This window comes from Plectropomus leopardus, chromosome 3 (assembly GCF_008729295.1).
Source record: "Plectropomus leopardus isolate mb chromosome 3, YSFRI_Pleo_2.0, whole genome shotgun sequence".
NCBI lineage: Eukaryota > Metazoa > Chordata > Actinopteri > Perciformes > Serranidae > Plectropomus > Plectropomus leopardus.
Window position 1 is genome coordinate 37,076,299 of NC_056465.1, and position 12,031 is coordinate 37,088,329.

Here is a 12,031-nt window from a genome sequence, read left to right on the forward strand (position 1 = left end):
TTTTTAGGAGTTCATACGAGAGGGATGTCTGTACAAGCTCACCAAGAAAGGACTGCAGCAGAGGATGTTTTTTCCTGGTTAGTACAAAAATCTGACTTTACTCTTCCTGTGATTAACCACTTCCACTCCACCCCTCCCTTCTGTAGACTCATTTTTGTCCTCTTCAGTTGGGCAGGGGGACTTTACTGGGGGGACAGGAAGTCAACAGAAGTGGTTGACATCATTTGAAAGCTGGAAGATGATTCAGAGATGCAGCTCAGCACTCAGTGTCGAGCTTTTCATGTCAAAAACAAACTTTAGAGTTTATGGAGTTTAGAGCAGCAACTATGTTGGCAAATTTAGTATATATATGTGTGTATATATATATATATATATATATATATATATATATATATATATAAATCCAAAACAATACTATTATTTTTTTTTCATTTTATTTTGTCTTAAAGATTTTTCTCAAATTTTTAAAATTTCCTAGCGGTGTTTCTCTTGTGCTGCATTGTATTTTGGGTTAGTTTACTGCATTAGTTTACTGCACGTGTGCTGGATGTTATCCTCATTCTGTCTGCTCCATTTGAGCAGAAACCTGTAATACTTTGAAATTATATTTTTACTCTATTTTTCAGCTGATGACACAAATCGTTGTCAGCAGTCCTCTGATTGGCTGATTGAATATTTGAGGCAGTCTCTGTTTGCATACGCATGTAGAGGTTAAATTAAACAGAGTTAAATATGTCGTCAGTCAGCGGGACGATTCGCGGGAGTTTCTCTCCTCACCATCAACAGTAACATCACATGGAGACATTAGAAAAAGTATCATTTTCCACTGTAATGATAAATGTTTTCGTTGTCTTTTCAGTTCTCAGACATGCTCCTCTACACAAGCAAAGGTGTTACAGCGACCAATCAGTTCAAAGTGCACGGCCAGCTGCCCCTCCACGGCATGATCGTGAGTATCTGAGCTCCAGTTCACCTCCTCCTTAACGGGACAGTTCACCCAAAAATAAAAAAAATCAGTCATTATCTACTCCCCCTCATGCCGATGGAAAGTCGGGTGAAGTTTTATATTCCACAAAACACATCCGGAGGTTTACGGTGGAAAAGGCGAAGCACTCATCGTCCAAACAGCTGAAGCAAATGTTGACCAGGATTCAAGTGTGCAGACACAAACAAGGAATCTGAGTCCTGTTAGTTTGCTCTCAATTTACAAATTAAACATTAAATATAAAAAACAGGAAGAAAGAAAAACCGAAAAATACTAGTTTTAAATGTACATATGTAAAAGCCCTGGTTAAACAGTTTTAGCTAATATATACAATAGAACTTAAAATACATTATTACATAATCAAATTATTATTACATAATAATCTAATTACTTTATATCTTTATTTTGAACCTCCGGTGGTGTTTTGTGGACTACACAAACTTCACTCGACTTTCCATCAGCACGAGGGTCGGCAGATTATGACTGGATTTTCATTTTTGGGTGAACTGTCCCTTTAACCCAGTCAGCCCAGTAAAGGTCCCAGTATTCTGTTAGAGGAACAGTGACCCCTGGTGGTGACGTGTGTAGTGTGGCTCCGTCGGTGTGATCTGATCAGTGTGTTGAGAAGGGAGGGCCTGGGTCTCCTAACGTTGCCTGTCTCTGCTTCACTCCCGGCTGCAGCTCATAGTGCTGGATGCACCGGTAAGTCCTCTGAGCTCTGCCAGCTTGGACGCCCAAACTAAGGTCGGGAGATTTGTTCAAATTTTCCAGCCTGCGATTGGTGATAGCAGTCATGCAGGTGTGTTCGAGCGGCGAGTTTGCTGCTTTCCAAAGGCTCTCTTAGCTTTTTCTTATTCTGATGAATAAATAAAAGCCAGCTCAAGCTCAAAGCTCAGCCAATCGCCGATAGCTGATCAATTTGTCCAATCGCCCGACCCTAACCCAAACCCTACCCCCCTTCTGACGCTTGTGCAGATAAATCACCAAAATGCACACCCAACAGAAGGTGCTTGCAGATATTTTTAGTTGTACATCAAGCCAAAAAAAGCTTGGACAAATATCAAAATAAAAGCATCATATCACGATGGTGCTTGTTAACCGAGTGTGTGTTGGTCTTTAGTTCTGATAGGAGGCTAAATGAAGTCCTCCCTCCGCACAGATGTCCCCGTAGACGCTCTCTGTCTCACGTCTCGTGTTTCCTGTTATTCCTGAGCTCAGAGATTTCCGTGTTGGTGTGTTTTGGACCGGATGCGTCCGATATTTGTTGACTGTTTTCTGGGTTTCTCTTTTTGTTTGCAGGTGGAGGAAAGTGAGAACGAGTGGTCTGTCCCTCACTGCTTCACCATCTACTCGGCTCAGAGGACCATAGTCGTGGCTGCCAGGTGAGGACGGGAATGTTTTTTTACTACAAGTTAGGTGTTACAGCGACCAATCAGTTCAAAGTGCACGGCAAGCTGACTTGTGATCATGTCGAGTTTGTGGAAAACACACTTTATTTTGAAGTACAGTGAATTTCCAGCACATAGCTTTTTTTTTGAATTGTGGCCTGTGGACGTGCTGTGATTGAAACAATAATAAGCACTCTGTGGTTGCGGTGTCCGTCGGATATTTTTAATCAAACGGTTTCTGGCAGTGAAGATCTTTTTTTTTTGCACATTTTCTTTCTAAATTTTCTTAGAAAAAAGAAAATTGTAAAAGAAAAAAAAATTATTAAAATTCACCAAAAATATATTTTTTTAAAAAATCAACAAACATTTTGTAAAGAAAAAATACTTTTAATGATCAGCCAAAATTTTAAAGGAAAAAAATGCCAGGGATTTTTTAAGGAAAAAGAAAGAAGAAAACTCTGGCCTTGGAAGGCATGTTCTTAAAAAAAAATTAAATAAATAAATCTGGTGATGTTTTTTCCTGCAGATGTCCGGGCTAAGCCCCTCAAATCCTTGAAACCCCCCTGGTTTCAGCAATTGCATTTTATTCTTGCAATATTTTTATTTCATTGTGTTATAAGCCAACATGGTACAAAGTGGTGCACGGTGCAGCGCAGGTGTCATTGCTAACTTTAGACTGAAAAGTTGTCATTTTCACGCCGAGCGCTCACGTTGTGTAAGTGACAAACGGACCTGTGCCCCTCTTTGCGCTCCTGGGTCTGTAGATTTTATAGAGGTGTGGTCAGCCAGGCACATCTGCGCCATAGACAACATAAAGCTGGTCTACAGTCATACCACCCTGTTCTTCTGCTATTGAAAGGGCGCTTTATTTAATAATACGATGCGCCAACACCGGCAGATCAGCTCGACCCGGCCCCTGGAGAGGCGCACGGCGGGCCTGGTTCCTGTCGGTGTGTGACAGAGGCTCATGTTTGTGATTTCAGCTCTAAAGTGGAGATGGGAAAGTGGATCGAGGATCTGAACATGGCTATCGACTTGGCCAAGAAGTCACAGGAGAAATCCAGCATCTTCCTCGACGCTGGACTCGGCGACCACTCCAACCGTAAGATCTTCTCTTCTTTCAGTGTTGAGTGAGGATGTAGAGGATCTGCAGTGCCGATGGAGCGGAGAAGTTTGCTTCGTGTGCCTTTTTTATGCTTTCCTCAGCTGCATGAGAAATAATCTTCAAAAAGTTTTTTTCCTGGGATGCAGCGACATTCAGATCAACAGTTAATATCCCTCTCCTCCAAACGACCTCCCGTCCCTCCTCCTCCCCCCTCAGGGTCGTCTGACGAGGTTTCTCTGGAGCAGGAGTCGGAGGACGACATGAACTCCTCCCGGACTTCACTGGACAAGCAGACGCACCACCGTGCCAACACCACCATGCACGTGTGCTGGCACCGCAACACCAGCGTGTCAATGTCTGATCACAGCCAGGCTGTGGAGGTACTCCTCCCCGGCCAAATTTAAACACGCGTACGAGCACATTTACATTCAAACACGGATCAGAACAAAGAGAGTAAGTCTTTAAACCACAGCGTGTGTAAAGGAAGTGGATGTAACTGCTGTGACGTCAGCCATTGGTCAGTCTCAGAACCCATCAGCTATAGATTTATTATTGAAACTTTTTGAAATCCTTTGCTGTCAAAATATGTTTTTTATATTTATGTAAACAAGGTCTATTTTCCCTGAACTCCAAAATGAAGGAAAAAACAAAAACAATTTATACAATGTGTTTTAAATAACAGTCAAACCAGACGAGTCAGAATGAAAAAAACTCTTCAACAGAGTTTAAAAAAGCAAAACAGGAAAAATAATAATTATTTCATTATTATTTTGATTAATATTAACTAAATATTAGCAAACAAACAAAATTAAAACAAAAGCAAAACGTGAGGGAAAAAAAATAATGCAGGTTTATATTATTTTAGCATTAGCTTCACTTTTCAGACCTGAAGGCTCTGTCCACTTCTTTTATACCGTCTATGATTTGAACTCAAATTGCCGCTGCGTAAAGACATCGCCGTCGCTCTGGGGTCCATCTCTACGTTTCACCTTTTCTTTTTAACCTTTTCAGTGTCTCTCTTTTTTTCCTGCTGCTGACTGTTAATATCTTGTGTCTCCGCTGTTTGTCTGGAGCGCGTCCTGGAGAGTGATTGTTTTTTCTTATTTAATTGAAGGGATATTAATGTGCACGTGATGAAGGTTTTTCCTGCGACACTAACACTCTGACTCTACAGACCTGGACGTCCTCCCGCTCTCTTTTTCCTCCCTCGTTCTTCCTCTCAAAGCTAACATGCTAACACTTCTCTACACCTTCTCCTCTTCTTCCTCTTTGTCTCTTCGCCCTCTCAGTCTTCGGCTCTCCGGCTATCTCCCCCGAGCTGCCTCCTCGCTATCTGCTCGGTCAGGGCCAGCGACCAAACACCATCACACATGTTTGCTGGTACCGAAACCAGAACCTCTCTCTCACTGATTACCTGCGCATGAACCAGGTACTCGAGCCACGGTCCAGGACACATCACGACAAAAGGTCTCATTTTAATAATAATCATAATAATAATAATCTTACTGAAGGCTCAGAAGAGAGCATAACAAAGTAAAAATAGCTAATTATATATTAATGACATGGTGAAATTTCTATTTTTTAAAAAAGTTGTTAGTGTTTTATTGAGATTTCACACTGGTTTATTTATTGATAAATCATATTTATCCTCCATATCAGAAGAGATTCCAGCAGCCACACACAAAACAAACAACTTAATACAAGAATGAACTAAAGTAAGACAAAATACAAACAAACAAAAACACAAGGCAGCCACGAATGTATGGAGGACAAAAAAACCAATATCAATACTTAAAATAAAATAACTGCATAAATACATACAGGAATTAAAAAATGTAGGGATGTATTCATATCTACAGATATAAAACACAATAAATCCAGGAATTTAAATTAAAACTGTAAAATATACAAATATAGAAACAAATAAATAAATGCATCAATAAATAAATGCAGTGGTTAGGACATCCTACCTCATTAACACAGACACAGAAGTGAATTTAAGATATTTATTCATATCATGTTTTATTTCAAACGTGTACTTATTTATTTATGTATTTTTTTCCAAAGTAGTTTCAATATTTACTTACTTTGTTTATTTATTTATTATTCCTGTACATTTTTTAATAATAATAATAATAATAATAATAATAATAATAATAATAATAATAATCTTTATGTATAGAGCAATTCTCAAACAAAATTAAAACAAACACAAAATGTAACAAAATAAACATTTTTTTATACATTTTTTATTTGCATATTATTTAATACAATCCTGCCTGTTTTTAAATTTATCTGTTTGTATAAGCTTGTACTTCTTTTATTTATTCATTTTTGTGAACTTCTTAATTATGCATTTTTTATAATAACAGTAATAATGGACTTTATTTATTAAAGAGATGTAGAAAAAAATGCTTCACAAAAAAAGCAAAAAGCAGAACAAAAGCAAACAACATTGTTTTTACATTCATTTATTTATTCCTTCTTGTATGTATTTATACATCATTTATAGATGCATCATCCATTCTTTGCCCTCCGTAGGACTGTGCACTGTCCACAGAGATGAGCAGGAACGTTTATAAAGTTTTTAAATAAACTTTCCATGCAAAAGCATCGCTTACACAGCCCTTATTAACACACACAGGTTTTCTGTGTCAGCAGTACAGTATGTCACAACAAAGCGCGCACACACAGATCACATAAACATCCGTCACAGCTGCCGTGTGATCGTCACTGTCTGACCGCCGTGTTTTCTGTGCAGAACCAGCTCTCAGGTTACCTCCTGAGGAAGTTCAAGAACAGTAACGGCTGGCAGAAACTCTGGGTCGTTTTCACCAACTTCTGCTTGTTCTTCTACAAGACTCACCAGGTCAGTGGACCCATCCCTCCTGACATCACTTATCACTGTTCAACACATTAAAAACACGCCAGGTCATGCATGGGTCCGTGCTCAGAGAGCGTGTCCGTCTCTGTCTGCAGGACGACTTCCCGCTGGCGAGCCTCCCCCTGCTCGGCTACACGGTCAGCACCCCCGAAGAGTCCGACAGCATTCACAAGGAGTACGTCTTCAAACTGCAGTTCAAGTCCCATGTTTACTTCTTCCGGGCAGAAAGCGAGTACACCTTTGAAAGGTATGTTTCTTTTTTTCGATTGTTTTTATTTTATTTCAACACAACTTGAATGTATAAATCAAACAATAATTGCTGTCAATATGACAGATATAAATATCAGTAATAACAAATGAAATACATATTTGACAGTCACTTAACAAATAGAATAAATTTATAACAAATAGAATAGATAAATAACATCATGTATCATATTATACGTCCCTGCTACTATGACGCAACAATAGATACAGAGAAATAAAAATAAAAAGGGATGTTTCTGATTCAAAGAAGGCTGTTGTACGTTTCACAGAATCAGAATATTTTATTGATCCTCGGGGGGAAACTGCAGCTCGTTACAGTCGCTCTGATGCCAGCAGAGAATAAAACCAAGTAGAAATAAACACCAACACCAGTATGTAATAATAGAAAACAGAAATACAGTGAGAGCAAACAGTAAATAATTACCTATTAAAAAGTATATGAATATGCTCAGTATTTAAGTAAGTATGTAAGGCCGGCAATTAAGAGTAACTAAACCGCCCAAACCACTTATTCCAGTCAAAAAGCAATATAAATTAAGATTATTAATTAAATTAAATTGAGTATTTCCTTTTCATAAAACTGTATGCTTTTACCCCACTATATTTCAGAGGAAAATTTTTACTTTTTAATTTCACTACATTAATCTAAAAGCTTTACTTAATTTGGGTTGTTTTTATGTCTTTTTAAGTAATTTTGAGTTTTTCAGTGTTTTTTTATTATTAACAACTTTATTGTAATTTTTCTAATAATTCCCAGGTTTCGTGGTCTTTAAGTATTGTAATTTTTAAAGAATAATTTAGAGGGTTTCAAATTTTGAGTCTTTTGGATGCGTTTTTTCCCTTTTTTTAAATTTTGAGTCTTTTTTTTTATAATGTTGAGGTTTGTTAGGAATGTAAAACTACCACTTAGTCCATTAGCTTGATGCTAAGACATAGTGGGAATCACCATTGACACACTAGTGGAAATTAGCCTTGTGAAAAAATATCAGCCTCTACTGTCAAACACAGTCTACAGATTGGATTTTCGTTTGAGTGTGTGCAGCGAGCAGGGAGGTGCTGTGGATCAAGAGTCAGCACGGTTTGGTGACTGGGTGTGTCCATGATCCCTTTCCAGCCCTGTCCATTTTTGAGATTTTTTTCAGACTCCAGGGAAGAGGCACCAAAATCAAAAAGTGTGGGGTTAGTTAGTCTTTGACGTGGTGCAGTAACAGTCATATAGCTGCTGTCTTGTCTTCACAGGTGGATGGAGGTGATCAAGAGTGCAGCCAGCACGACGGGCCGGGTGAGCCTGCTCATACCCAAAGGAGGTCCCATGGAGATCAACGGAAACTGAATCAAGCATCATGAGTCTGGAGGCTGGGCCTCCAGGACGTCACAAAGACTGTCCTCTCTCGTTGTAATTTTTTTTTTTTTTTTATGTGAAGGGAAGATGATAACAACTGGAGACTGAAATATACTGCCAGTTGACATGTTAACATTTCTCAGCCTAAGGATTTAACTCTTAACGGTCCGTGTGTTTTTCTTGATTAACGGTGTAAATGATAACATTTGTTCCCAGGATATAATGAAAGGGAGATGTGTACATTTTGATCAGTTTTTGCATGTGTGACGCTCAGTCTGGCTGCTGCTGGCAAAGACTGATGGGAAATGCTGTTTTAATGGGACCAACTCAAACACAAAGAGCTTTAATACAAGCTCTGTGAGGGACTTTTCTCTTCAATGGTTAGTCTGGTATTTTCCAACCGGGACCCTATTTTCCCATGTTTTTGTGTTTCAAGTGACTAAAGGGAACAAATTTTAAAATTGTTCCAGTATTGAAAGAGATCTCTGCAGCTGCAAAACAGGCTGCGATGTAACCACTCAGGGTATGTTTGCACCATCAGTGTACATTCACAAAAAAAATGCTTGTTTTCGCAACTTACAGGCTAAGATTGTTTTTATAAGAACTGACAATTTAGAAAAAGGATCCCTACACAAATAGACTATTTTAATAAAGAGTAAAATCCTCTTTCTTTAACCAGAAACAGCCCTAAAATTGCCATCCTCTTTTCAATCTCAGCATATTGACACATCTAACTGGGTGAAATAAGGGTTAATTTCAGCCAAACCAGAGTTAGTGATTGTTGAAACAGTGGAAAGACGAACCAAGACGGCTTTTGTGGGTTTTTTTGTAATGAGTATGTGAGTATTTTGCTTCAGTTGACATTGAATGAAATACATTTTCTGATTGTAAAATTACTGTGTGTTTTTTATGGAGTCTGGTGGATTTGGGGATGGTACCTTTAGGGCTGTTTCTTGCTAAAAAAAAAAAAAAATCTTACTCTGCAGGTAAGATCTGTCACTGTAGGGATGCTTTGTGTAAATTGTCCGTCACATTTAACAATAATCTGAGTCTGTCAGTTGTAAAAACTGATGGTTGATGGTGAACCTGTGAGGAGTACATTGCAGCATGTTTCACTACTGCTATCTGCAGCGCTCCAACTCAGTTCTGGACCATTTTTTAAAAAAATGTTTCCATTATTCACTTACAAAAACATGAAAAAATAGGGTTGAAAAGTACCAAGGTTACCCTTGAAGTACATGAAGACTGAAGCTTTGTTGGCTCTGCGCTGTGACTGGGCCAAAGGCGATAAACAGTACGTGGAAAACGAAGGTACAGGATGGCATGTGCTCTCTGTAAGAGTCAGAGGTGTGTGAGAGAGACGGAGGCGAGCAGAAGGTTCACAGGATGTTGACACGAGTTTGCGAGGAGAAGATTCATGGGAAGTTTTGGGAAATTCATGCTGCGTCGCAATGTTGCTAAAAAACTTTTCATATAAGCAGTATTTATTTCTATCCGACGCTTTATTTTCCTGTCAGTGGAGGGACGATTCAGGTGTTGAAAAGGGAGCTGTTGTGCTTGAATCTCCTGATTAGTTACAGGCAGCGTTCTGGCCGGTTTGGTGCTACATTTCTTTCTCTTTTAATATCAAATGTAATCAAATGTATCCTGTTTTTATTTTTGCATATAGGGATAACAGTCTGAGGATAAATTGTGCAGTGGTTACTCTAGTGTTTACTGTGTGTAAAAGTTGCAGATTTTCCTCCTTAAAACAAACCAGAAGAACATATTTTGAGGTAATCGTACTCGGCGATGATGTCGGACTGTTTTAGGCGAGTGGGAGCTGACTGATGGGAGACACCAGAGTCCGTTATTAAGACCAGAGTCCGTTATTAAGACCAGAGTCCGTTATTAAGACCAGAGTCCGTTATTAAGTACGCCACATGAAGCCGTGGTTATTATTTGGTATATTTTTTGTATGAAGACTGGAATCTGTACCCTCTGTGTGTGTGGTGTGTGTGTGTGTGTGTGTGTGTGTGTGTGTGTGTGTGTGTGTGTGTGTGTGTGTGTGTGTGTGTGTGTGTGTGTGTGTGTGTGTGTGTGTGTGTTGTGTGTGTGTGGAGAAGCCACTGGAGCTGTAACGAAAGGTGATGATAGAGGTCGTCTCCAAACCATCTGACGTGTGTGTGTGTGTGTGTGTGTGTGTGTGTGTGTGTGTAAGAGACCGACTGTTGCACAGTTAACATACAGTGTGTTGCTCCTATTTATTGTGTAGCAGCAGCATGTCAGCAGGGCCGTGCTCCTGGATGTAGTCTTCATGTTATTCCAATAAAAACCTAACAAATGAAAGATATCACACTTTCTTCGGCTCTGTGCTGATAAAAAACGGTTTGACAGGCTGATTGCAGATTTATCTGAAAAGATTTTGCCTGTTGATATTCAACTAATGTCTTGTGGTGGGCTTTTACATTTCAGTTAGTTCCCTGAAGTTCACATTTCAAGTAACAAGTTACAAAAATCTCAAGTAAAGTACTTAAGTGTACTTATGTCTTTAACACGTGGATCAACATTATTATTATTTTTTTGTGCTGCATTCAGACGCCTTTCACAAGCATTTAAACTTCTGAAACCTGAGAAATTTGCTCTTCTTTCTTTAAAAAACTTTTTAAAAAATATAATGAGCAACTTGGCAAAAAGTGTCCTGCAAAATTTATAAATAAATAAAAATTAAATGAATAAAAAATAAAAGTAAATAAGTATTAAAAGGTGACAAAGAAATGACCTGAAAATTTGCTGTGTAGTATTATTAGTACTGTCAAAAAATAGAAAAAAATGTCCAGAAAGCTAAATGTATAATTCTCTCAATTATAAATATTTAAAACACAGAAAAGTATTGCAATTTATTTAGCACTGTCTTGACATCATTTTCTTGTTTATTTGTTTGCTTTTTAGTTTAGTTTGTTAACTCTCCTTTTTTTCGTATTAGTCTTGTTTTTTTCAGGGCTTTTTCACATTATTTTTAGGTAATAATCTTGTTAAGTTTTACTAATTTCCTGCCAATTTTTGGGCCATTTCTTGTTAAGCTGCTCATCGCCCTCTTAATTTTTTGCTCACGTTTCAAAGGGTTAAATACACGACTTAAGTAAAAAATGTCGACCACTGTTGGCGAATGAAGGAAATGTCTCACTGATCTTTATGTTGTGATCAAGTCACAGGTAGAAGAGTTCCTGCTTCCAGTTTTAACAAGAATCTGCAAAGTCATAAACAAAGTGGGGCATTCCTCAAACGTGTCCAAACAGCGAGCTCTCAGGGTGCGCCGGCTTCCCCAGAAATGACAATATCTGTCTTCTGCCAAGGCAATTAATTCAAACGATTTTCTTTTAAGGAGTGGAGAAGGTGTGGAGCTGCTCGCTAGAATAACAACATGACTTTATAGTATAACCACATCAGCTACACTAAAAAATGACTCATTAAACCTCTGAAACTTGAGCAAACTACTTTAATTTTTTTTATTCAAAAACAAAGAAAAAGGCACCAAGCAACTTAACCACAAATGACCCCAAAATTAACAAGAAAATACAACAAAGTCACAAGAAAATTACCTTGAAAATAAATCAGAAACAGACAGAACAAATTGTAATTTAAAAAACTAGAAAAATGCAAAATAATAATAATATTATACAACCTTCATTTCATCATCAGATGATATATTTTTGTTTTGATAACTTTGTAAAAACTCTCTCTCTCTCTTTTTTAATGACCTTTTACAGATTTATTGAATCAGGTGGGGCATTTCCTGTCAAACTGCTGATTGCCTTTTCCCCTGCGTTTTTGAAAGAGTGTTTTGTTGATCCAGGGTTCAAAGGGTTAAAGTTAATATTGAATCACCACTGTCTCCATGTGTAGATCCAAGAAGTGGATTTGCTCTGCTTCATACATGCACTCCACTGCCTTTATCTAACAGGTTCGCAGACAGTTTAAGATTTGATAAGTGCATAAAATATGTAGCTTTCCACGTGACAGAGCTGAGATAATGCAATGTGTCGCTTACAAATCCTTATCACAGGCTCAGCTCTAATCA

The 12,031-nt window shown here is 38.2% G+C and overlaps 1 protein-coding gene across 1 annotated transcript in view; it reads left to right on the forward strand.

Moving 5' to 3' along the window:
* farp2 (FERM, RhoGEF and pleckstrin domain protein 2) overlaps positions 1-9,979 on the forward strand; it is a 49,632-nt gene extending 39,653 nt beyond the window's left edge. Inside the window, 8 exon segments of the mRNA XM_042483770.1 lie at positions 8-69; positions 853-949; positions 2,285-2,367; positions 3,357-3,475; positions 3,695-3,858; positions 6,240-6,347; positions 6,458-6,609; positions 7,869-9,979. Coding sequence (XP_042339704.1) covers positions 8-69; positions 853-949; positions 2,285-2,367; positions 3,357-3,475; positions 3,695-3,858; positions 6,240-6,347; positions 6,458-6,609; positions 7,869-7,962 — 879 coding nt within the window. The 3' untranslated portion in view covers positions 7,963-9,979.
* Positions 9,980-12,031: the final 2,052 nt, after the last annotated feature.